This window comes from Taudactylus pleione, unplaced genomic scaffold, assembly GCF_031769625.1.
Source record: "Taudactylus pleione unplaced genomic scaffold, aTauple2 ptg000030l, whole genome shotgun sequence".
NCBI classification, from domain to species: domain Eukaryota; kingdom Metazoa; phylum Chordata; class Amphibia; order Anura; family Myobatrachidae; genus Taudactylus; species Taudactylus pleione.
The window spans coordinates 2309079-2333223 of NW_028284432.1; the positions used below are offsets into that span (position 1 = coordinate 2309079).

Genomic DNA, 24145 nt, shown 5'->3' on the forward strand with positions numbered 1-24145 from the left:
GCAATAGAACAACCAATTACATAATGGACAACAGGAAAAACACACTGGCAGCGACTCAAACCTGCACGGTGAAGCATAGGCGCAACATATATACAAACACATTTGTGAGGTGACCTAATTGCAGCTGTGGCAGTGCACTGTCACATCTAACCTGCATGGCGCGCACCCCAGCTCCCACTGTGTGCACCGTGCATGTGAGAGGAGGACCAGGAATAGGGGTGATAAGTGTAACGGGGTTGGGAGGAAGCAGGTACAGGAGTACAATAGTCTAAGGGCCTCCTTAGACTATTAGAGGGGGCGGCTGAGGTGTCCCGTATATATAATAGTAGTGCACAAGACCCAATAAGGGGCGACATGGACAAAGCAGTAGGTAATGGACGAAGATGTACAGATGGACAGGATGGAGTGGTGGTCAGGAAAGCCAGAGGATGGGAGGCTCTGCTTGTGAGCGCTTACAATCTAAAGGCCAGGTGCTTAAATAAAGAGGGGCATGTCAGTGTGGGGAGGAGGGAACGCGAGTGTGGGGAGGAGGGAACGCGAGTGTGGGGAGGAGGGAACGCGAGTGTGGGGAGGAGGGAACGCGAGTGTGGGGAGGAGGGAACGCGAGTGTGGGGAGAAGGGAACGCGAGTGTGGGGAGAAGGGAACGCGAGTGTGGGGAGAAGGGAACGCGAGTGTGGGGAGAAGGGAACGCGAGTGTGGGGAGAAGGGAACGCGAGTGTGGGGAGAAGGGAACGCGAGTGTGGGGAGAAGGGAACGCGAGTGTGGGGAGAAGGGAACGCGAGTGTGGAGAGAAGGGAACGCGAGTGTGGAGAGAAGGGAACGTGAGTGTGGAGAGAAGGGAACGTGAGTGTTGGGAGAAAGGAACGTGAGTGTGGAGAGAAGGGAACGTGAGTGTGGAGAGAAGGGAACGCGAGTGTGGAGAGAAGGGAACGTGAGTGTGGAGAGAAGGGAACGTGAGTGTTGGGAGAAAGGAACGTGAGTGTGGAGAGAAGGGAACGTGAGTGTGGGGAGAAGGGAACGTGAGTGTGGGGAGAAGGGAATGTGAGTGTGGGGAGGGGAGTGTTGCGGCATAAATGAGCTGATTTTGATTACACTTTCAATAATATATTTTTGTTTTCAAAATTAAACTTTTATTATTTCAGAACAATAAGAACATAGAAAAAAGGGGGGAGGGGGAACTAAAGTAAAAAAAAAAAAAAAAACAGACTATGACCCGTAGGTCAGGGTGCATCAATCAATACAAAAATATAGATTTTTAATAAGAGTATTAGCAGCATTGTATTGTGGTGGAGAGTCTGATGGGGTGAGGGAGTGAGGGAGACCAGCAGCATGGTAGCCGTCATGGAATTGGGGGTGAGAACATATAATAAACGGGGAAGTGAGGCAGCAGTCATTGGCAGAGCAGAACGGGAAGGAGCGCTTAGGAAGATGAGGCTGAGATATAGAGGGGAGAGCCTGGGTAAGGGTGGTGAGGATTTAGGGGTAAGGTAGCCAGTCCAGCCATTGCAGAGATGGGTGGTGGAAGCATAGCGATGAGAAACGAAAAGCAGTTGCACACTGAGCCTGAGTCACAATTGTACGCTTTGCTGATGTTTTCGCATTGCAGCTGCGATCCCAATAGTGCACGACCCTGAAACAGGCCCAAGGTCTATGTGAATGGACTGCAGTGGGGAGAAACAGACGAGAGAGACCAGAGCGGAGGAGAGGGATAAGGAGAGTAGGTGATTGCTCTGGTTGCATTGAGGGTGAGGAAGGGTCTGATCCTGGAGATGTTGGATAGGTGGAAGAGACAGGAGAGGGTACAGCTGGTAATGGAAAGGGAGAATGAGAGGGGACTGCATGAATATTTCTTTATTTTTTTTTATATCTGCAACAGAAAATGCTGGTTTTACACTTTGTTTATTATAACTATGCAATACTGACACCTAAGCCTATGCTTCAACCTACAGCCATCCACACTATGCAGTTACCCTAGCTAACACCCATGCTATTGTTACTCCATTTCTATGCTACATCATTCTGACAATACTAGCCTATAACATACAGAGGGAGATGTACACATCCACTAGACGATTAAATTGAGTTTTTGAACGATATCGTTAGATAATCGTTTGAAAATCGTTTGCAGATTGTTTAAAAAAATGTCTACTACGACCAGTGATGCACGCTCCCGCTGGTCGTTTAGACATCTATCATCGTACAAATATGTTGTACAACCTGCCGAAATAGTCAGGTTCAACATGTTTGCAGATGATTGATGTTCCTATACTGAACGACTGCTCGTCACATCACAGACTGACAAATGACTGCACGATTACAATGTCATAATCATGCAGTCTTTTACCTGTCGTCTAGTGGATGTGTGCCTTAAGCCTTGAAAAGAGATAAAGTACCAAGCAATCAGCTCCTGTCACTTTACAGGCTGTGTTTGAAAAATGACAGTTAGGAGCTGATGGGTTGGTGCTCTCTCTCTCTCCAAGGCTTAGTTCATCTCCCCCACAGTATCCTGCTGCCCTGCATATACCATCAACCACATCATATTACCACCAACAGCACACTACACTGCCACCAAACACACACACACAACTGTATACTGCCACCAAACACACACACAACTGTATACTGCCACTAAACAAAGACACACACACTACACTGCCAAACACAGACACAAACACTACAGCACACTACACTGCCACCAAACACAGACACACACTAGAGCAAACTACACTGCCACCAAACACAGACACACACACTACTGTATACTGCCACCAAACAGACACACAGCCATCAAACAGACACACACACTACACTGCCACCAAACACAGACACACACACTACACTGCCACTAAACACAGACACATACACTACACTGCCACCAAACACAGATACACACACTACACTGCCACCAAACACAGACACATACACTACACTGCCACCAAACACAGACACATACACTACACTGCCAAACACAGACACACACACTACACTGCCACCAAACACAGACACACAACTGTATACTGCCACCAAACACAGACACACACAAACTACACTGCCAAACACAGACACACACACTACACTGCCAAACAGACACACACACTACAGCACACTACACTGCCAACAAACACAGACACACACACTACACTGCCAAACACAAACACTACAGCACACTACACTGCCACCAAACACAGACACACACACTACTGTATACTGCCACCAAACACAGACACACACACACCCATCAAACAGACACACACACTACACAGCCACCAAACAGACACACACAACAGCACACTACACCGACACCAAACAGACATATACACTACACTGCCACCAAACACAGACACACACACTACACTGCCACCAAACACACACAACTGTATACTGCCACCAAACACACACATAACCGTATACTGCCACCAAACACACACACACAATTGTATACTGCCACCAAACACACACACAACTGTATACTGCCACCAAACAAAGACACACACACTACACTGCCAAACACAGACACAAACACTACAGTACACTACACTGCCACCAAACACAGACACACACACTACAGCAAACTACACTGCCACCAAACACAGACACACACACTACTGTATACTGCCACCAAACAGACACACAGCCATCAAACAGACACACACACTACACAGCCACCAAACACAGACACATACACTACACTGCCACCAAACACAGAGACACACACTACAGCAAACTATACTGCCACCAAACACAGACACACACTCTACAGCACACAACACTGCCACCAAACAGACACACACACTACAGCACACTACACTGTCACCAAACAGACACACACACACTTCAGCACACTACACTGTCACCAAACACAGACACATACACTACACTGCCACCAAACACAGACACATACACTACACTGCCACCAAACACAGACACATATACTACAGCACACTACACTGCCACCAAACACAGACACACACACACACTACAGCACACTACACTGTCACCAAACAGACACACACACACTACAGCACACTACACTGTCACCAAACACAGACACACACACTACAGCACACTACACTGCCACCAAACACAGACACATACACTACACTGCCACCAAACACAGACACAAACACTACAGCACACTACACTGCCACCAAACACAGACACACACACACTACAGCACACTACTCTGCCACCAAACACATACACACACACTACAGCACACTACACTGCCACCAAACACAGACACACACACTACAGCACACTACACTGCCACCAAACACAGACACACACACTACAGCACACTACACTGCCACCAAACACAGACACACACACACTACAGCACACTACACTGCCACCAACCACAGACACATACACTACACTGCCACCAAACACAGATACACACACTACACTGCCACCAAACACAGACACATACACTACAGCAAACTATACTGCCACCAAACACAGACACACACACTACTGTATACTGCCACCAAACAGACACACAGCCATCAGACACACACACTACACTGCCACCAAACACAGACACACACACTACACTGCCACCAAACACAGACACATACACTACACTGCCACCAAACACAGACACACACACTTCTGTATACTGCCACCAAACAGACACACAGCCATCAAACAGACACACACACTACATTGCCACCAAACACACACACACACACTACACTGCCACCAAACACAGACACATACACTACACTGCCACCAAACACAGACACACACACTACAGCAAACTACTGCCACCAAACACAGACACACACTCTACAGCACACAACACTGCCACCAAACACAGACACACACACACACTACAGCACACTACACTGCCACCAAACACAGACACATACACTACACTGCCACCAAACACAGACACTACACTGCCACCAAACACAGACACACAAACACTACAGCACACTACACTGCCACCAAACACAGACACACAAACACTACAGCACACTACACTGCCACCAAACACAGACACACACACTACAGCACACTACTCTGCCACCAAACACAGACACACACACTACAGCACACTACACTGCCACCAAACACAGACACACACACTACACTGCCACCAAACACACACTACAGCACACTACACTGCCACCAAACACAGACACACATACTACACTGCCACCAAACACAGACACACACACTACACTGCCAAACACAGACACACACACTACAGCACACTACACTGCCACCAAACACAGACACACAACTGTATACTGCCACCAAACACAGACACACACAAACTACACTGCCAAACACAGACACACACACTACACTGCCAAACAGACACACACACTACAGCACACTACACTGCCAACAAACACAGACACACACACTACACTGCCAAACACAAACACTACAGCACACTACACTGCCACCAAACACAGACACACACACTACTGTATACTGCCACCAAACACAGACACACACACACCCATCAAACAGACACACACACTACACAGCCACCAAACAGACACACACAACAGCACACTACACCGACACCAAACAGACATATACACTACACTGCCACCAAACACAGACACACACACTACACTGCCACCAAACACACACAACTGTATACTGCCACCAAACACACACACAACCGTATACTGCCACCAAACACACACACACAATTGTATACTGCCACCAAACACACACACACACACAACTGTATACTGCCACCAAACACACACACAACTGTATACTGCCACCAAACAAAGACACACACACTACACTGCCAAACACAGACACAAACACTACAGTACACTACACTGCCACCAAACACAGACACACACACTACAGCAAACTACACTGCCACCAAACACAGACACACACACTACTGTATACTGCCACCAAACAGACACACAGCCATCAAACAGACACACACACTACACAGCCACCAAACACAGACACATACACTACACTGCCACCAAACACAGAGACACACACTACAGCAAACTATACTGCCACCAAACACAGACACACACACACTACAGCACACTACACTGCCACCAAACACAGACACGCACACTACAGCACACTACACTGCCACCAAACACAGACACACACACTACAGCACACTACACTGCCACCAAACACAGACACATACACACACTACAGCACACTACACTGCCACCAAACACAGACACATACACTACACTGCCACCAAACACAGACACAAACACTACAGCACACTACACTGCCACCAAACACAGACACACACACACACTACAGCACACTACACTGCCACCAAACACAGACACGCACACTACAGCACACTACACTGCCACCAAACACAGACACACACACTACAGCACACTACACTGCCACCAAACACAGACACACACACACTACAGCACACTACACTGCCACCAACCACAGACACATACACTACACTGCCATCAGACACACACACTACAGCATACTATACTGCCACCAAACACAGACACACACACACTACAGCACACTACACTGCCACCAACCACAGACACACACACACACTACAGCACACTACACTGCCACCAACCACAGACACACACACTACACTGCCACCAACCACAGACACACATGCTACACTGCCACCAACCACAGACACACATGCTACACTGCCACCAACCACAGACACATACACTACACTGCCATCAAACAGACACACACACACACACTACAGCATACTATACTGCCACCAAACACAGACACACACACACTACAGCACACTACACTGCCACCAAACCCAGACACACACACACTACAGCACACTACACTGCCACCAAACCCAGACACACACACTACAGCACACTATACTGCCACCAAACACAGACACACACTACAGTACACTACACTACCAAACACAGACACACACACTAAACTGCCACCAAAAAGACATATACACTACACTGCCATCAAACATAGACACACACACTACAGCACTGCCACAAAACAGACACACACACACTACACAGCCACCACACATACACTACACTGCCACCAAACACAGACAAACACACTACACTGCCACCAAACACAGACACACATACTACAGCACACTACACTGCCACCAAACACAGACACATACAATACACTGCCACCAAACACACACACACTACACTGCCACCAAACACACACACTACACTGCCACCAAACACAGACACACACACTACAGCACACTACACTGCCACCAAACACAGACACACACACTACACTGCCACCAAACACAGACACACACACTACACTGCCACCATACACAGACACACACACTACACTGCCACCAAACACAGACACACACACTACACTGCCACCAAACACAGACACACACACTACAGCACACTACACTGCCACCAAACACAGACACACACACTACACTGCCACCAAACACAGACACATACAATACACTGCCACCAAACACAGACACACTACACTGCCACCAATCACAGACACACACACACTACAGCACACTATACTGCCACCAAATACAGACACACTACAGCACACTACACTGCCACCAAACACAGACACACACACTACAGCACTGCCACCAAACAGACACACACACTACACAGCCACCAAACACATACACTACATTGCCACCAAACAGACACACACACTATAGCACACTATACTGCCACCAAATACAGACACACTACAGCACACTACACTGCCACCAAACACAGACACACACACTACAGCACTGCCACAAAACAGACACACACACTACACAGCCACCAAACACAGACACTACATTGCCACCAAACAGACACACACACTACAGCACACTATACTGCCACCAAATACAGACACACTACAGCACACTACACTGCCACCAAACACAGACACACACACTACAGCACTGCCACAAAACAGACACACACACTACACAGCCACCAAACACAGACACTACACTGCCACCAGACACACACACACACACACACACACTACAGCACACTACACTGCCACCAAACACAGACACACACACTATACTGCCAAACACAGACACACATACTACAGCACACTACATTGCCACCAAACACAGACACATACAATACACTGCCATCAGACACATACACTACATTGCCACCAAACACAGACACACACACTACACTGCCACCAAACACAGACACACACACTACAGCACACTACACTGCCACCAAACCCAGACACTACACTGCCACCAAACACACACACGTACACTACACTGACACCAAACACATACACTACAGTACACTGCCAAACACACACACTGCCACCAAACAAACACATACACTACACTGCCACCAAACACACACACGTACACTACAGTACACTACACTGCCACCAAACATAGACACGCACTACAGTTAAAACTTTGCCATCGCCATGAAACCGATTCACATTCTATTAAGTAACACAATCCTACACTGTTACCCTATATAGATGCCATCCAGTGTAACCCCATCAGCACATCTATGCTACAAGTACAGGAAAACATTTACAGTCAGGTGCTTAAATATTGGGACATTGACAGAATTTTCATATTTTGGCCTCTATTCACCACCACAATACCCTCAGATTTAATTTGAGGGTAATTACATCCAAATCAGGTGAACGGTGTAGGAATTACAACGTTTCTATATGTGCCTCCCACTTTTTAAGGGGCCAAAAGTAATGGGACAAACTAAACAATCCTAAATCTAACTTTCACTTTTTAATACTTTGTTGCAAATCCTTTGCAGGCAATTACAGCCTGAAGTCTGGAACGCAAAGACATCACCAGACGCTGGGTTTCATCCCTGGTGAAGTTCTGCCAGTCCTCTACTGCAAATGTCTTCAGTTCCTGCTTGTTCTTGGGGCATTTTCCCTTCAGTTTTGTCTTCATCAAGTGAAATGCATGCTCAATCGGATTCAGGTCAGGGGATTGACTTGGCCATTGCATAACATTCCACTTTTTAGCCTTAAAAAACTCTTTGGTTGCTTTTGCAGTATGCTTCGGGTCATTGTCCATCTGCACTGTGAAGCGCCGTCCAATGAGTTCTGAAGCATTTGACTGAATATGAGCAGATAATATTGCCCGAAACACTTCAGAATTCATTCTGCTGCTTTTGTCAGCAGTCACATCATCAATAAATACAAGGGAACCAGTTCCATTTGCAGCCATACATGCCCACGCCATGACATTACCACCACCACCACCACCATGCTTCACTGATGAGGTGGTATGTTTTGGATCATTAGCAGTTCCTTTCCTTCTCCATACTCTTCTCTTCCCATCACTCTGGTACAAGTTGATCTTTGTCTCATCTGTCCATAGGATGTTGTTCCAGAACTGTAATGGCTTTTTAGATGTTGTTTGGCAAACTATAATCTGGTCTTCCTTTTTTTGAGGCTCACCAATGGTTTACATCGTGTTGAACCCTCTATATTCACTCTTGTGAAGTCTTCTCTTGATTGTTGACTTTGACACATATACATCTACCCCCTGGAGAGTGTTCTTCATTTGGCATTGTGAAGGGGTTTTTCTTCACAAGGGAAATAATTCTTCTGTCATCCACCACAGTTGTTTTCCGTGGTCTTCCGGGTCTTTTGGTGTTGCTGAGCTCTCCGATGCGTTTTTTCTTTTTAAGAATGTTCCAAACAGTTGATTTGGCCACACCTAATGTTTTTGCTATCTCTCTGATGGGTTTGTTTTGATTTTTCAGCCTAATGATGGCTTGCTTCACTGATAGTGACAGCTCTTTGGATCTCATATTGAGAGTCGACAGCACCTGATTCCAAATGCAAATGTCACACCTAGAATCAACTCCAGACCTTTTACCTGCTTAATTGATAATGAAATAATGAGGGAATAGCCCGCACCTGTCCATGAAATAGCTTTTGAGTTGATAGTCCCATTACTTTTGGCCCCTTAAAAAGTGGGAGGCACATATAGAAACCGTTGTAATTCCTACACCGTTCACCTGATTTGGATGTAATTACCCTCAAATTAAATCTGAAAGTCTGCAGTTAAAGCACATCTTGTTTGTTTCATTTCAAAACCATTGTGGTGGTGAATAGAGGCCAAAATATGAAAATTCTGTCAATGTCCCAATATTTATGCACCTGACTGTATATAGTATTTCCCTAATTGCTCACAACACACTCCTGTTTTGTCATGATATACAGTACTCCTACATACAGATCACCCATTAACACCCTCATAATGCTATACTTCATTATCCATGCACAGGAGTTTGGGTCCTCCTAAGGCCGGTGTCAGAAAGGTTAAACATGTAAATCATTCTATACTGAGTGATGCAGAGAGGAAACTTTAGTACTTTAGTCGCTCAATACATTTTCAAAACACCAACAGCAGTATTAAGTGTCCAAAGACTTCTATAAATGGGATGGGTATGAAATACAGGCAGTCGGGATCCCTGCTGTCAAAATGCTGACAGCGGCATCCAGACAGGGGTCAGGTAAGTATAATAACGCTTCCCCCCTTCTCCCCCTAACCCTCCCCCTTAGTGCCTAAACCCCCCTCCCAGTGGTGCCTAACCCCTCCCCTCCCTCCCGCAGGTATAACAGGCAAGACGCCCCAGTGTGCCTGCATTTGGGATGGAGGCTGTCAGGATTTCGACGCCTATCTTTAGTCCCAAGTTGGGCATCCTGTCCACCGGCATACTAACTACATCCCCTATAAACATACCGTCCAACTGACATCCATTATATTTCAGCAGACCCCATCACACACAGCTGTTGGCTCTACGAGCGCTGTCTGTTACTGATACTGAACCCGGAAAAAAAAAAGAGACATTGTGCCTGATTCAAAGATGTATGCTAATCACACAGCCGCTGCGTCTTTGTGTGTAGCGGCTGTGTGATAATACGCTAATGCTGCAGGAGAAGTATTGTGTACATAGACGCCTCCTGCCGGCTACTCTGATCCGCTGCTGTGTACAAGGATGCAGATGGGATCATCTGCGAGAATATCAGTCATCTGAGTAACCCTCGGGCTACTCTGTATGACCGGGGAATTCACGCTGCTGAAGCCAGTGACACTGCGTTCCAGGACGCAGCTATTGGCTTCAGCACGTCCCAAAAAATGGGCGACATGCCCCCATTTTCTAGGAGATTCTAGAATGAGGTGGGATGCAGTCACCATGTCAATTACAATCTCAACAGTTGAAATGTCAACATAGAACATGTTAATAACTGCAGAATGTTGCTATGTTCACAATCAACATGTGAAATGTCGATATTCTACACAATGCTGATATTAAGGTCAGACTGCTGGAGCAGAGGGTTAGGGTTAGCCACTAAGGGAAGGGCTAGGCAGTAGGGGGAGAGTTAGGGTTAGGCTGTGAAAAGGAGGGTTAGGCACTAAGGGGAGGGTTACGGTGGGCTGTGGGAGTGAGGGTTAGGCACTAGGGAAGGGTTAGGCAGTAGGGGAGGGTTAGGGTTAGGCTGTTGGAAGGAGGGTTAGGCACTAAGGGGAGGGTTACGGTTGGGCTGTGGCAGTGAGGGTTAGGGTTAGGCACTAAGGGAAGGGCTAGGCAGTAGGGGGAGGGTTAGTGTTAGGCTGTGAAAAGGAGGGTTAGGCACGAAGGGGAGGGCTATGGTTGGGCTGTGGCAGTGAGGGTTAGGGTTAGGCACTAGGGAAGGGTTAGGGTTAGGCTGTTGGAAGGAGGGTTAGGCACTAAGGGTAGGGTTACGGTTGGGCTGTGGGAGTGAGGGTTAGGTACTAAGGTGAGGGTTACAGTTGGGCTGAGGGAGTGAGGGTTAGGGTCTAAGGGGAGGATTAGGCACTAGGGGGAGGGTTAGGCTGTGGGAAGGAGGGTAAGGCAATAAGGCAAGGGTTAGGTTTAGGCAGTTGGAAGGAGGGTTAGGCACTAAGGGGAGGGTTACGGTTGGTCTGTGGCAGTGAGGGTTAGGGTTAGGCACTAGGGGGAGGGTTAGGGATAGGCACTAAGGGGAGGGATAGGGTTAGGCACTAGGGGGATGGTTATGGTTAGGCACGAGGGGGAGGGTTAGGCACTAAGGGGAGGGTTAGGGTTAGGGGGATGGTTATGGTTAGGCACTAAGGGGAGGGTTAGGGATAGGCACTAAGGGGAGGGTTAGGGTTAGGCACTAGGGGGATGGTTATGGTTAGGCACGAGGGGGAGGGTTAGGCACTAAGGGGAGGGTTAGGGTTAGGCACTAGGGGGATGGTTATGGTTAGGCACTAAGGGGAAGGTTAGGCACTGAGGGGAGGGTTAGGGTTAGGCACTAGGGGAAGGGTTAGGCACGGGCAAAGAGAGAAAGGTTTAGGTACTAGGGTGAGAGCTAGGCTGTGGAAGGTAGGGTTAGATTTAAGCAATAGGAAAAGGTTAGTGTTACGGATAAGGGTAGCGCACTCACCACCAGAACCACTTCATCAGATGACTACGCCGAAATTCTGCATAAGCCAACCGCTGGACCACAAGACACCACTGGAGCCGTCAGAGCTGGTAATTAAAGCCGTTGCGCCACTGTGACTGTTTTCTAGACATTCTAATCATGTCAACATTTTATCAGTGTTGACATGATAAATGTCGACAAAACAAACAGAACCCAAAGAGGTGTAACAATGAGTCTACATTAAACAGGCAGATTCGGAACCTTGCTAATTTTTTTTTTGCACCCCACAGAGCTGGGAGGAAAACCTAGCAAGGATCATTCCCCCCCCCCAACCTGTAATTACCAGCAATGAGCACAGCGCGAGGTAAATGAATCTGTCCCATGGTATGTAAAACTGTTGCACAATGACTAATGTTCTGAGCAAAATGCATCTAAAATTCCAGTACAAGGTGTTATCAGAGCAGGTGCTGAACACATGGGCTAAACCATATAAGCTGCATGAAATCCTTTGTCAGGAGCTTATGAAGAAGGGCAATGGGTTACTAAGACCCAAACAAAGATTATGATTCCTCCAAATACACACAATAATTGTAATAAGCTTAAGTCTGATAAAGTAGAGCTGTATGGCTGTTCTTAGGTTATTAAAATGACTGATTGCTAAAATTATTTACTTTTAATTTCCTAAAGCAGCGCTTTGGGGTTAGAGTGCAGCAGGCAGACAAGCTACACCGTATTATTTGCAATTTCTCCCCAAGATCTGCTAAACAGGCTTAATTTTCCTTTAATGTTGTTCTCTTTTACATCACTACTTAAATGTATTTTGATATGCAGGGACTTAGCTATTGGCTACCTGCACAAGCTGATTTTCACAACTTTCTTTCCATTTAATCAGGGCAGTCAGCAGAGTAAACTTTATGGCATAACACACCTCAGTTAACGCTTTCTTCGAGGTCCATAGGATCTACCTTTGGGTATGTAGTTAGAGTGACCTATTGCAAAAAAATGGCTTAGCTTTGAAGCTCCCAGCATGCACTGGTCCTCGTCCCTAAATACCCCCATCCCCAGCCACAGACAATGCATTTGTAAACAAGCCTAACGGCAAGAGACGGAAAGTGGAGAAGGAAGTACAATGTACCCAAGAAAAACACCCAAAACATGAAGAGGGATCCAGTGATACAAACAGAAAGCTACAGATCCCAACTGAGACCAGGTGCATCGGGGGGGTCCTGTGCACCCTATGGACCTATGAAGAAAAAGTTAACAGAGGTATGTTCTACCATAACTATAATTTTCTTCTTCTTCAGGGTTCATAGAGTCCACAGGATCTACCTTGGGGAGGTCCTAAAGCACTTCCCTTAAGAGTGGGGGCGCTCCTGAGCAGAGAAGAGAATCCGCCGCCCAAAAGAAGCATCCTGGGAGGCAAAAGTATCAAATGCATAGAATTTGATAAAGGTATGGAAGGAAGAACAAGTGGCCGCCTTGCACAGCTGTTTAGCCAAGGCACCATGTCTAGATGCCCACGATGTTCCCACAGACCAAGTAGAATGTGTGTTCACCTTGTTCGGGACAGGGAGATCAGCCTGTGTATAGACCTGAGAAATAGTCATACACAACCAGCGATTGAGCTGGTACGATCCACGTAGATACGTAGGGCACGAACAGCATCCAGGGAAGCTTCACCCTTCGAAAGGTCTGAACACTGAAAGGCCGGGACTACAATTTCTTCATTAATATGAAAATGGGATACCACCTTTGGAAGGTAACCCGCTCTAGTATGGAGAACAGCTCTATTTTGATGAAAAATCAAATATGGAGAGCGACATAACAGTGCTGCCAAATCAGAAACTCTGCGAACTGAGTAAATAGCAAGGAGAAAAAGTGTCTTCGCTGTCAACCAACTAAGGTCCACCTTATCCAAGGGCTCAAAAGGAGAAGCTTGCAGTGCCCTGAGAACCAAAGATAAATCCCATGGTGCCACCTACAAAAATGTTCTACCATCCAACAGGGGAGCAATTCTCCACTGGAACCATACTGACAATGCAGACACCTGAACTCTCAGGATAGCCAGATGAAGACCTAAGTCTAATCCCGCATGAAGAAAAGCAAGCACTCATGAGACCCTGAAAACCCTAGGGTCATATTTTCTGTGGGAACACCAAAAAAAAATGAATGCCAAATCCTGTGATAGATGTGGGCCAAAGCAGGCTTCCTTGCCCTCAGCATTGTCTGGATCACAGACTGGATCACAGAAATAAGAGAATCCTTTGGCCTTTAAGACGGAAGACTCAAGAGCCATGCTGTCAAAGCCAGCTGAGGTAAATCCGGATATAGGCAGGGACCCTGCACTAACAAATCCGGTAATAGAGACAGTGGAAGCGGACTGTCTATGGATAGACATTTCAGATCAGTGAACCAATGTCCCCTGGGCCACGCAGGAGCTATTAGTAATATCCTGCCGCCCTCCTGCTTGAAGGGAGGGAGATTGGAGGAAACAAGTATGCCAACCTGAAGTCCCATCTCAAAGCCAGAGCATCCACGAAGGTGGCTGAGGGGTCCCTTGTTCTGGACCCGTACCTGGGGACCTTGTGGTTGTGGTGTGGCACCTTGAGGTCTATGTTTGGTAGTCCTCACTTGTCCACCAGGAGTTGAAAGATGAAGAGCCCATTCTCCGGCGTGTATGTCCTGACGACATAGGAAGTCCGCTTCCCAGTTGAGGACTCCTGGGATAAATATTGCAGAGATTGCTGGAAGATGGCATTCTGCCCACAGCAGAATGTTTGTCACTTCCCTCATGGCTGCCGCAATTCGATGTGCCTCCTTGATGATTGATATAGGCCACCGCAGTCGCGTTGTCGGACAATCTGGACAGGCCTGCCCTGAAGTAGGTCCTGCACCAGAATGAGCGCTCTTGTGCACTGCACGAAGCTCTAATACATTTATCTGTAGGTGACTTCCCTGGTCCGACCACCTACCCTGAAAGGTGTGAAGACCTGTAACCGCTCCCCATCCTCGCAGACTTGCATCCGTGGTGAGTACCACCCATTCTGGGACCCATAACAGGCGACCCTTGTCTAGACTGGTCGCCTGCAGCCACCGGGCAAGGGAGAGCCGAACCTCTGACGAGATGCAGGTCAAGTGAGACTTTATCCGATGATCCCGACCATCCCACAGAGAGACAATCCATTGCTTCAGGGACCTGGAGTGGAACTGGGCAAAAGCCACCATGTCGAATGTGGACACCATGGAGCCTAGCACCTGCATTGCCAAGTGAACTGATACTTCCTGCTTGCAAAGTAGACTGTGCACACGAAATTGTAGTGCTGCAATCTTGTCCTCTGGTAAAAGAACCCTCTGTCCTAGAGTCCAGCAGCACCCCTAAGTGCACCATCTGTTGCGTTTGAGAGAGTTTGATTATCCAGCCGTGCTCTTGAAGGCAGACAATGGTCATCTGGAGATGATATTGTAACGGAATCGGTATGTTATACCGCTGGACGTCAACCCGGCGGATGAAATACTGATGCCGGAAGGCCGGCAGATGAAGATCCAAAAGGGGAAGGTAAGTAGGCGATCCCAAACCCTCTCCCCCCTAACTTAGGGATTCTTAACCCTAACCTCCCTACACGGGTGCCTAAAGCTAACCCTCCCTCCCCGCACCCTAAACCTAACCCTCCCGTGGGGGTGCCTAACCCTAACCTCCCCCTGTGGGTGCCTGACCACAACCCCTCTTCCCCTAGCCTAAGCCTAACCCTCCGGGGGGGGGGGGGTGCCTAACCCCAAGTCCCCCTGGGAGACCCTAAACCTAACCCTCCCCCCCAAGTGGCAATCCGCTCCCGATGCCCGGATTACCTATGATCGGTATGCCGGGCTTCGGGATTTCGGCGTGGAGCTAATGATAGGCACCGGTATTTATATGCCTATCATTAGTCCCATGCTGGGATTTCAGCATTGGGAAGCCGGCAGACGGCATTTCAGCCGCCGGCTTCCTGACTACATACCATTGTAACATCTCCTGAGATTGTGCTAATATCAGGAGGTTGTCCAAATATGGCAGTATCCTGACTCCTTGTCATCTGAGATGAGCCGTCATGACTGCCATTATCTTGGTAAATACCCGAAGGGTAGAACCTGAAATTGGTAATGTTGCTGATCTACCGCCATTATCAGAAATCCTTGGTGAGATAGAGCAATAGGAACATGCAGATAAGCATCCTGTATGTCCAGGGAGACCATGAAATCTCTAGGCTCCATTGCCAGCATAATTGACCGTAGGGTTTCCATACAGAATTTGGGCACATGGATGAATCTGTTGAGAGACTTCAGAGTCAAGATAGGGCGATGTGACCCATTTGATTTCTGAATCAAAAACAAATCTGAATAATAACCCCTTCCATTGCGTCATAGGAACGGGATTATGACTCCCGACCTCAGGAGGGCCCCAATAGCCTCACGGAAGGCCAAAGATCTGACCAAATCTATCGGAAGGGTTGTGGCGGCTGAGGAACGTGATGGCGTAACTATGAAAGACCACCTCTCGAACCCAGGCATCCGTAGTCGTCTGATGCCAGGCATGAGTAAACTGTAGAAGTCAGTCTCCTACCCTGAGACCCCCCAGGGGGAGGCCCACCCCATCAGGCAGTGGGCTTATCGTCCGTCTTGGAAGCCGGACGTCTGGTTGACCAGGATTTCCTGGCCTGTGGTTTCCTGTGGGAATTATCCCATCTAGAGGAAAACTGTCCCTTTGCCCTACTCTGTGGGCACAAGGACTGGGCGAACGACTGCCTATACTTGGGAGTAGTCGTAGTTGGCAACCCTGCAGATTTAGATGTCACCAGAGAAGACACTATGTCATCCATCTCTGGTCCAAACAGTACCTTCCCAACAAAAGGTTTAGTCAAAAGAATTCTTCGAGCAGCAACCAAAGTTCCCGATACCCTAGAAGCCAAGATACCTGCATCAAAGACCTCTACCCCCATATACATAGCTGCTTCTTGCATCTGCCTGAGATGAGAAAGCTGTTCTCCGATAGCATTTGGCATGTGATCCTCCAGAGCCTTCGTCCGTTCTTCCATAGCTTTGGCTACCCAGGTTACAGCCATAGCTGGTCTGGTAATAGCTCCAGATAATGAAAACACTGATTTTAAATAGTTGTCAAGTTTTCTATATGTAACCTCTTGTAATGAGGAAGCTGCAGGAATGGGTAATGTAGAGCTCTTGATCAATCTAGTTACATGAGCATCTACCAATGGAGGAACTTCCCATTTGTTACACTCGGCAAGTGCAAATGGGTATCGAGAGGTTAAATTCCTTGTAACATGAAAATGCTTATTTGGAGTACACCATGCTTCAGACATGAGGTTCGTCAGACTGAGGAAAATAATCTTTAGCCGGAATCTTAGATTTTGGCGGAACCTCCTCTTCCTCGATACTGAGGACAGATCTAACCGCTCTCACCAGAGAGGGGACATCCACAGAGGATTGATGGTTTTCTTCCACTGAGTAAGACCTCGAACTCTGAGTGTGAGAGAATGATGAGAAGGTCGAGTCAGAATCCTGAGGCAACGTCTGAAGAGAACCTCTTATGCCCTTGCTTTACTGCCACTGGTCTATTCGCCTACACTACCAGGGGCTACAGACGGCAGCATACTATGACTAGAGTGAGCAGAAGAATCAAACCAACAGGGATTCATAGGGGACATGTACATAGAAGGATGCAAATGCTGTGGGTACCCCATAGCAGGAGGCAATATCGTGGCAGGAGCACGCGACGCTGCGGCACGGTCCACCAAATGCGACAACACCTGAGACCAAGAGACCACCCAGGCTGTGCTGGTGCAGGTAAGATAGAAAAGGTGACTGTTTACAACAGACACTACACAACCCATCTTGCACAAAATCCTGCTCAGACAGGCCTGCAAAACAGGATGTACATGATTTCAGCAGAAGGAAGCTCATCCTTCTATCCTTTACCCTTAGACATGGCAATGTGTAACAGGTATAAGGTATAGAGTAAAAATGCAATGTGACTTTAAATGAAAAACCCCACACACCTTCAGAGGAATGAGGAGAAACACAGTGATAGCTATATCTGACAGTATAAATACAGCAGCTAGCATCACAGTCACATACAATGCATACATATAATCAAATGCTAATGCAAATGGACTCTGAATCAACTGAACAGCCCCCTCAGGGGTACTGGTTGGATATAGAGTGCTATATACCTGACCCAAGGTAGAGGTATACAGGGAGACAGACCTACCCTCTGAGACCAACAGCTTTCAGCAGCGCACCCAAGGAGGACTGTGAGCGTCTCACACACGAGGTGGTCAGCAGTAGCAAACCAGACGCCGGAATCAGCACCCTTAAGTTGCGACTGGGTTGGAGGAGGAGCGGCTGGGGGAGCACCTATATCCCCTAAGCTGTGATTTTGACAGCACGGGTACACTGGCCTCACAGTAGTAGACGCTACCTAGTACGCTCTAGTGTGTCTACTACCCGGCGACAGACAATACGGCCCCGGCAGCCTTAGTGAGGACACGTTAAATGAGACCTTCACCCGCAGCTGCCTCCGATGCGTCTCCTACACCGGAGGCCTAGACTGCTTCGCGCACGATTCCCCACATGAGGAATCATCTTACTGTACCTGCCATCTCCGTGAATCCAATCGCAGTCCGGACCCAAGTGTTACCGCTAGCTGACGCCCGCTGAAATCCCCAGGGCATATAGCGTTACTGGCGTTTCATCATCGGCATAAGTCACAGTATATGCGTCATATTTGGCGACTAATAAAGCTAAAGTCAGAAGTTCAAAAAAACGAAGGTAAATCAAAAAAGGAATTACGGTTATAGTAGTGCGTCTGGATACTTGCCACGCGCCAAAAAAAAAAAAAAAAACTGAATGCCTGTGGCTGGGGTATATAGGGACGACCTGTGCATGCTGGGAGCTTCAAATCTGTAAGCTGTTTATTACTTATTACCATTTATTTATATAGCGCAGCGCTTTATAGAGAATATCTTACCATTCACATCTGTCCTTGCCCCAGTGGAGCTTACAATCTATATTTCCTACCACATGCGCACACACATACACACTATGGTCAATTTTGTTGGGAGCCAATTAACCTACCATTATATTTTTGGAGTGTGAGAGGAAACCGGAGTACCCGGAGGAAACCCACGCAAACACAGGGAGCATATACAAACTCCACACAGTTAGGGCCGTAGTGGGAATCGAACCCATGAATTCAGTCCTGTGAGGCAGTAACGCTAACCATTACACCGTCTGTGCTGCCCAGTTTGGAGCAATGGATCACTCCAACTACACACCCCAAGGTAGATCCTGTGGACCCTATGGACCCTGAAGAAGAAACATGCAATACATTTCAATGGGTATTAAAGTGACTTGCGGCATGCACATTGTAAGCCTCCATTCTGCGGGCTGGACCAATCAGTTCATATGTAAGCAGTGACATCACTGGGGGGCAGGGCACGTTATAAAGGCTTAGAGCACATCTGTAATACAAGGCTTCCTCTTCATAAGCCCAGTGTAGACCACACCACATGCCACAACAACAGGTGTAGTAGCGTCATGAGGGGGCGTTACAATACTGTAATGGAAAGAACAAAGTTCAATGCACTTTTTTGTCTAGAAAATAACTGATAGGCGGCCAATATAAATGTAGTGGTATAAACAAAGTCCTACATATCTAACATGTTATTTATCCTCCTGTTAGATCTTCAGATAAAATAAATAGTGATAGTTCATATTAAAATGCGTATTTTGAGACTATACAAGAGTTAACAAGATGATACGTAGACAGCTGTACTCGTGTGCAGTCTTATCACGTACACAGCTGTACTTGTGTGCAGTCCTATCACGTAGACAGCTGTCCTTGTGTGCAGCCCTATCACGTAGACAGCTGTCCTTGTGTGCAGCCCTATCACGTAGACAGCTGTCCTTGTGTGCAGCCCTATCACGTACACAGCTGTACTTGTGTGCAGTCCTATCACGTACACAGGTGTACTCGTGTGCAGTCCTATGACATAGACAACTGTCCTTGTGTGCAGCCCTATCACGTAGACAGCTGTCCTTGTGTGCAGCCCTATCACGTAGACAGCTGTCCTTGTGAGCAGCCCTATCACGTAGACAGCTGTCCTTGTGTGCAGCCCTATCACGTAGCCAGCTGTCCTTGTGTGCAGCCCTATCACGTAGACAGCTGTCCTTGTGTGCAGCCCTATCACGTAGACAGCTGTCCTTGTGTGCAGCCCTATCACGTAGACAGCTGTCCTTGTGTGCAGCCCTATCACGTAGACAGCTGTCCTTGTGTGCAGCCCTATCACGTAGACAGCTGTCCTTGTGTGCAGCCCTATCACGTAGACAGCTGTCCTTGTGTGCAGCCCTATCACGTAGACAGCTGTCCTTGTGTGCAGCCCTATCACGTAGACAGCTGTCCTTGTGTGCAGCCCTATCACGTAGACAGCTGTCCTTGTGTGCAGCCCTATCACGTAGACAGCTGTCCTTGTGTGCAGCCCTATCACGTAGACAGCTGTACTTGTGTGCAGCCCTATCACGTAGACAGCTGTACTTGTGTGCAGCCCTATCACGTAGACAGCTGTACTTGTGTGCAGCCCTATGACGTAGATAGCTGTACTTGTGTGCAGTCCTATCACATAGACAGCTGTACTTGTGTGCAGTCCTATCACGTAGACAGCAGGTACTTGTGTTCAGCCCTATCACGTAACAGCTGTCCTTGTGTGCAGCCCTATCACGTATACAGCTGTACTTGTGTGCAGTCCTATCACGTAGACAGCTGTACTTGTGTACAGCCCTATCACGTATACAGCTGTCCTTGTGCGCAGCCCTATCACGTACACAGCTGTCCTTGTGTGCAGCCCTATCAAGTAGACAGCTGTACTTGTGTGCAGCCCTATCACGTGGACAGCTGTATTTGTGTGCAGCCCTATCACGTAGACAGCTGTACTTGTGCGCAGTCCTATCACATAGACAGCTGCATTTGTGTGCAATCCTGTCAGTCATCTGGGGAAATCCTGCAATACTAAAGAAAGTAAAGGTAAATTATCATTAAGTCCATACTGTACTGTATAGTAACGCCAACACATTTACTGAAAGATTACAGATTTGAAAGTCCATCTCTCCTCTCACCAAAATCATCATCCTTAATTTGGGCCTCCCTGTGCCTAAATGGTAATTAAAGTCTCCAGTGTTACCTCCAAGCTGAGAAATCCTCCATCGTGAGCCGCCGTGACCTGCGGAGAGGATTCAAACCATTCGCAGGATTTCCCCAACAAGTTCTTTAATGTTTTTACAGAGGATACGGTCAAAGAACCAGAACAGCGAGCCAGAATAACGGCATTATCCGCCCACCAATTTACATCCATCAGCGCATAATAGGATTCTTTATCTGTACAAAGACATAAGACATCAATGCATTAGAAGCTACAGTAAGAGTCATGGAAACAGTGCAGAAGGGTAACAGAGAGCTGTGTGTCTGTGCATCGGCTGGGGAGGATTCTCTCTCTGACCAATTCACACCAATATCCCAATGTGCTAAGCTTCGCTTTGGCTTCAATGAGATTCAGTCTACATAAATGAATGCAGAGGATGGGTGATTTCAGAATAAGCTTTAAAGCACAGAAAAGTTCCTTTCTGACCTGTTTATGCCCAAATGACTCTGGTTAAATTAATGAAAACCCAAGTAAAATAACAAGTAATGAAAAGGAACAAAAAAATTTAGGAAAAAGAGAAATACAAGGCCAACATAATATGCATGGTTAAGATGTCATACCAGGTATGTAGCTCCCTGTAGAACTCTTCGAACGGACCACCCTTCCCATCTATTCACACTAAGGGGTTTATTTACTAGCCTGGGGTACATGAAAATGGATACTAGCATATTTTGAGGTTTCTAAAGTGAAAATGTAAAAAAATCAGAAAAATACACCTGCAGCAGCCTCTTGCAATCCCAAACACAATTGTCCCATCCATATAGCCCCCCAAAGTACCAGGCCCCTCACTTTTTACCCATTTTCACAACACATTTTCGCCCCAAAAATGACAAGGTTTTTATAGTTTTTTTGGACTGATTAGTCATTAGGGGGGTGTCCAAAGGGTTCTGGACCAAAGCCCAACATTTGCACCCCAAAATGTAGATTTTGCACTTCCAGGCAGGTCAGGCCACGCTCCCTTCATAGAGAACTTTTCGCCTGTTTTTTTTTCCGCTTTGGCAAAAAGTCCAAATCCGTAAAACCTTTTCGCCAAACGACACTTTTCGCCGCTAATTGAATATGGCCCTTAGTGGTCAAGTACATGATTTATTTTTTTTTCATCTGGTCCTTTTATATATTTCTTTCCTTATTTTTATTTGTGGAATAGGTGGAAAGGTTTTGTAACATTTATTTCAATTTAACAGACAACTCAGTACTTTGTGGATCTGTGCCAAAAAGTCCTAGTCAGCATTTTGTTAACAGAATGTGAATATACCTGCTGGGGGGTGTGAATACCTTTTCATGGTACCATAGCTGCAGCTACATAGCCCCAGGCAGCAGCAATCAGCTGAGGCAGCTTATTAGAAGGCTATGATCTCACATACTGTAAGCAGAAGACATGTGCTGCTTAGAATGTAAAGCAATCACCCCTTTGCACTATGTGACCTTACCTTTACACAAGAGCACCTACCACTGTGAATTAATGGGGCAATACACTTTTGGATAATGCCCCCCTTTAGCATAAGGTCATTTATACAGTTCTTATAGATGAGTCTTTTCCCAGTCTGCTAGTGGATGTGGATTTTATAAAAAATAAAAGATACTGAAAGGTACCAAGCATGGGAAGGTGACAAGGAGATTGCAAAGATCCCCCCTGCCAAGTCCATCAAGAAATAAGAGACAACTTAGCATACTTGTGAATTGGCCTAGTAAAGGTTGTCCTCTAACGTTGAACAAGTGTGAGAGAAGGGCATGTGTGAGAGCTTTGACAGAGTTGCCACAGTCCTCTAGCTAAGTTACAGGGGCATATCCAATTGGTCGTATGTTTTTCCCCTCAAAACTCAACGTGGGTATCGCAACCAAATTTTTTTTAATCACGGTTATGCACACTCCCGATTGCTACGCTATCCAATAGAAAAAAAAAGAAGAAAAAACAATCGCAATTTTTCTTTTGTGCAGAAACTTGTAGGAATTTTATTTTTTTTTTCAAATTGGAGAACAGCCTGTGCCCTAAAATGTTTTAAAAAATATTAGGTAACCGTAATGATATTTATTACTGTCCCAAAGAAAAATATATTTGCTGATAAGTGCATTTAAAAAAAAATAAAAGTAAAAGTAAAAATAGCCAACTTCTTTCTTTTAAGTACAAACAAATGAAATGAAATTAAAAATGCAAAAAGAAATAAAAAAAATAAAAAAAAAATGATTTGGGGGTAATTTCAGGGCAATTAAAATATGATAAAAAGCAATTTTTCATTTAAATGGTTTACATTTTGGGTGTATAAATTGACGCAAAAAATGATTTGGGGGTAATTTGAGGCCTTTTTTAACAAGCATTAATGATATGTAATTAATGGTCTACTTAAGTGAACTGGAAACTTTCAATTGCCTAATTAGTCATTCAGGGGGTGTCCAAGGGGTTCTGATGCAAGTCCCGATATTTTAACATAAAACAGGGATTTTCCTTACCTTTACACCTGTTGGGGGGGGTGCGATAAAAATAATCTGCGTCAATTCCTATTGAAATTGATGCAACTAAATTTCTCCCTGGCAA

The 24145-nt window shown here is 46.6% G+C and overlaps 1 protein-coding gene across 4 annotated transcripts in view; it reads right to left on the reverse strand.

Annotated features, from left to right (window-relative positions):
* NBAS (NBAS subunit of NRZ tethering complex) overlaps positions 1 to 24145 on the reverse strand; it is an 890452-nt gene that overhangs the window by 749488 nt on the left and 116819 nt on the right. For all 4 annotated transcript variants that reach the window (XM_088451840.1, XM_088451839.1, XM_088451841.1 and 1 more), the window contains exon 14: positions 21595 to 21788. In XM_088451840.1, the coding sequence (XP_088307966.1) occupies positions 21595 to 21788 (194 nt within the window). The remainder of the gene's footprint in view (positions 1 to 21594; positions 21789 to 24145) is intronic.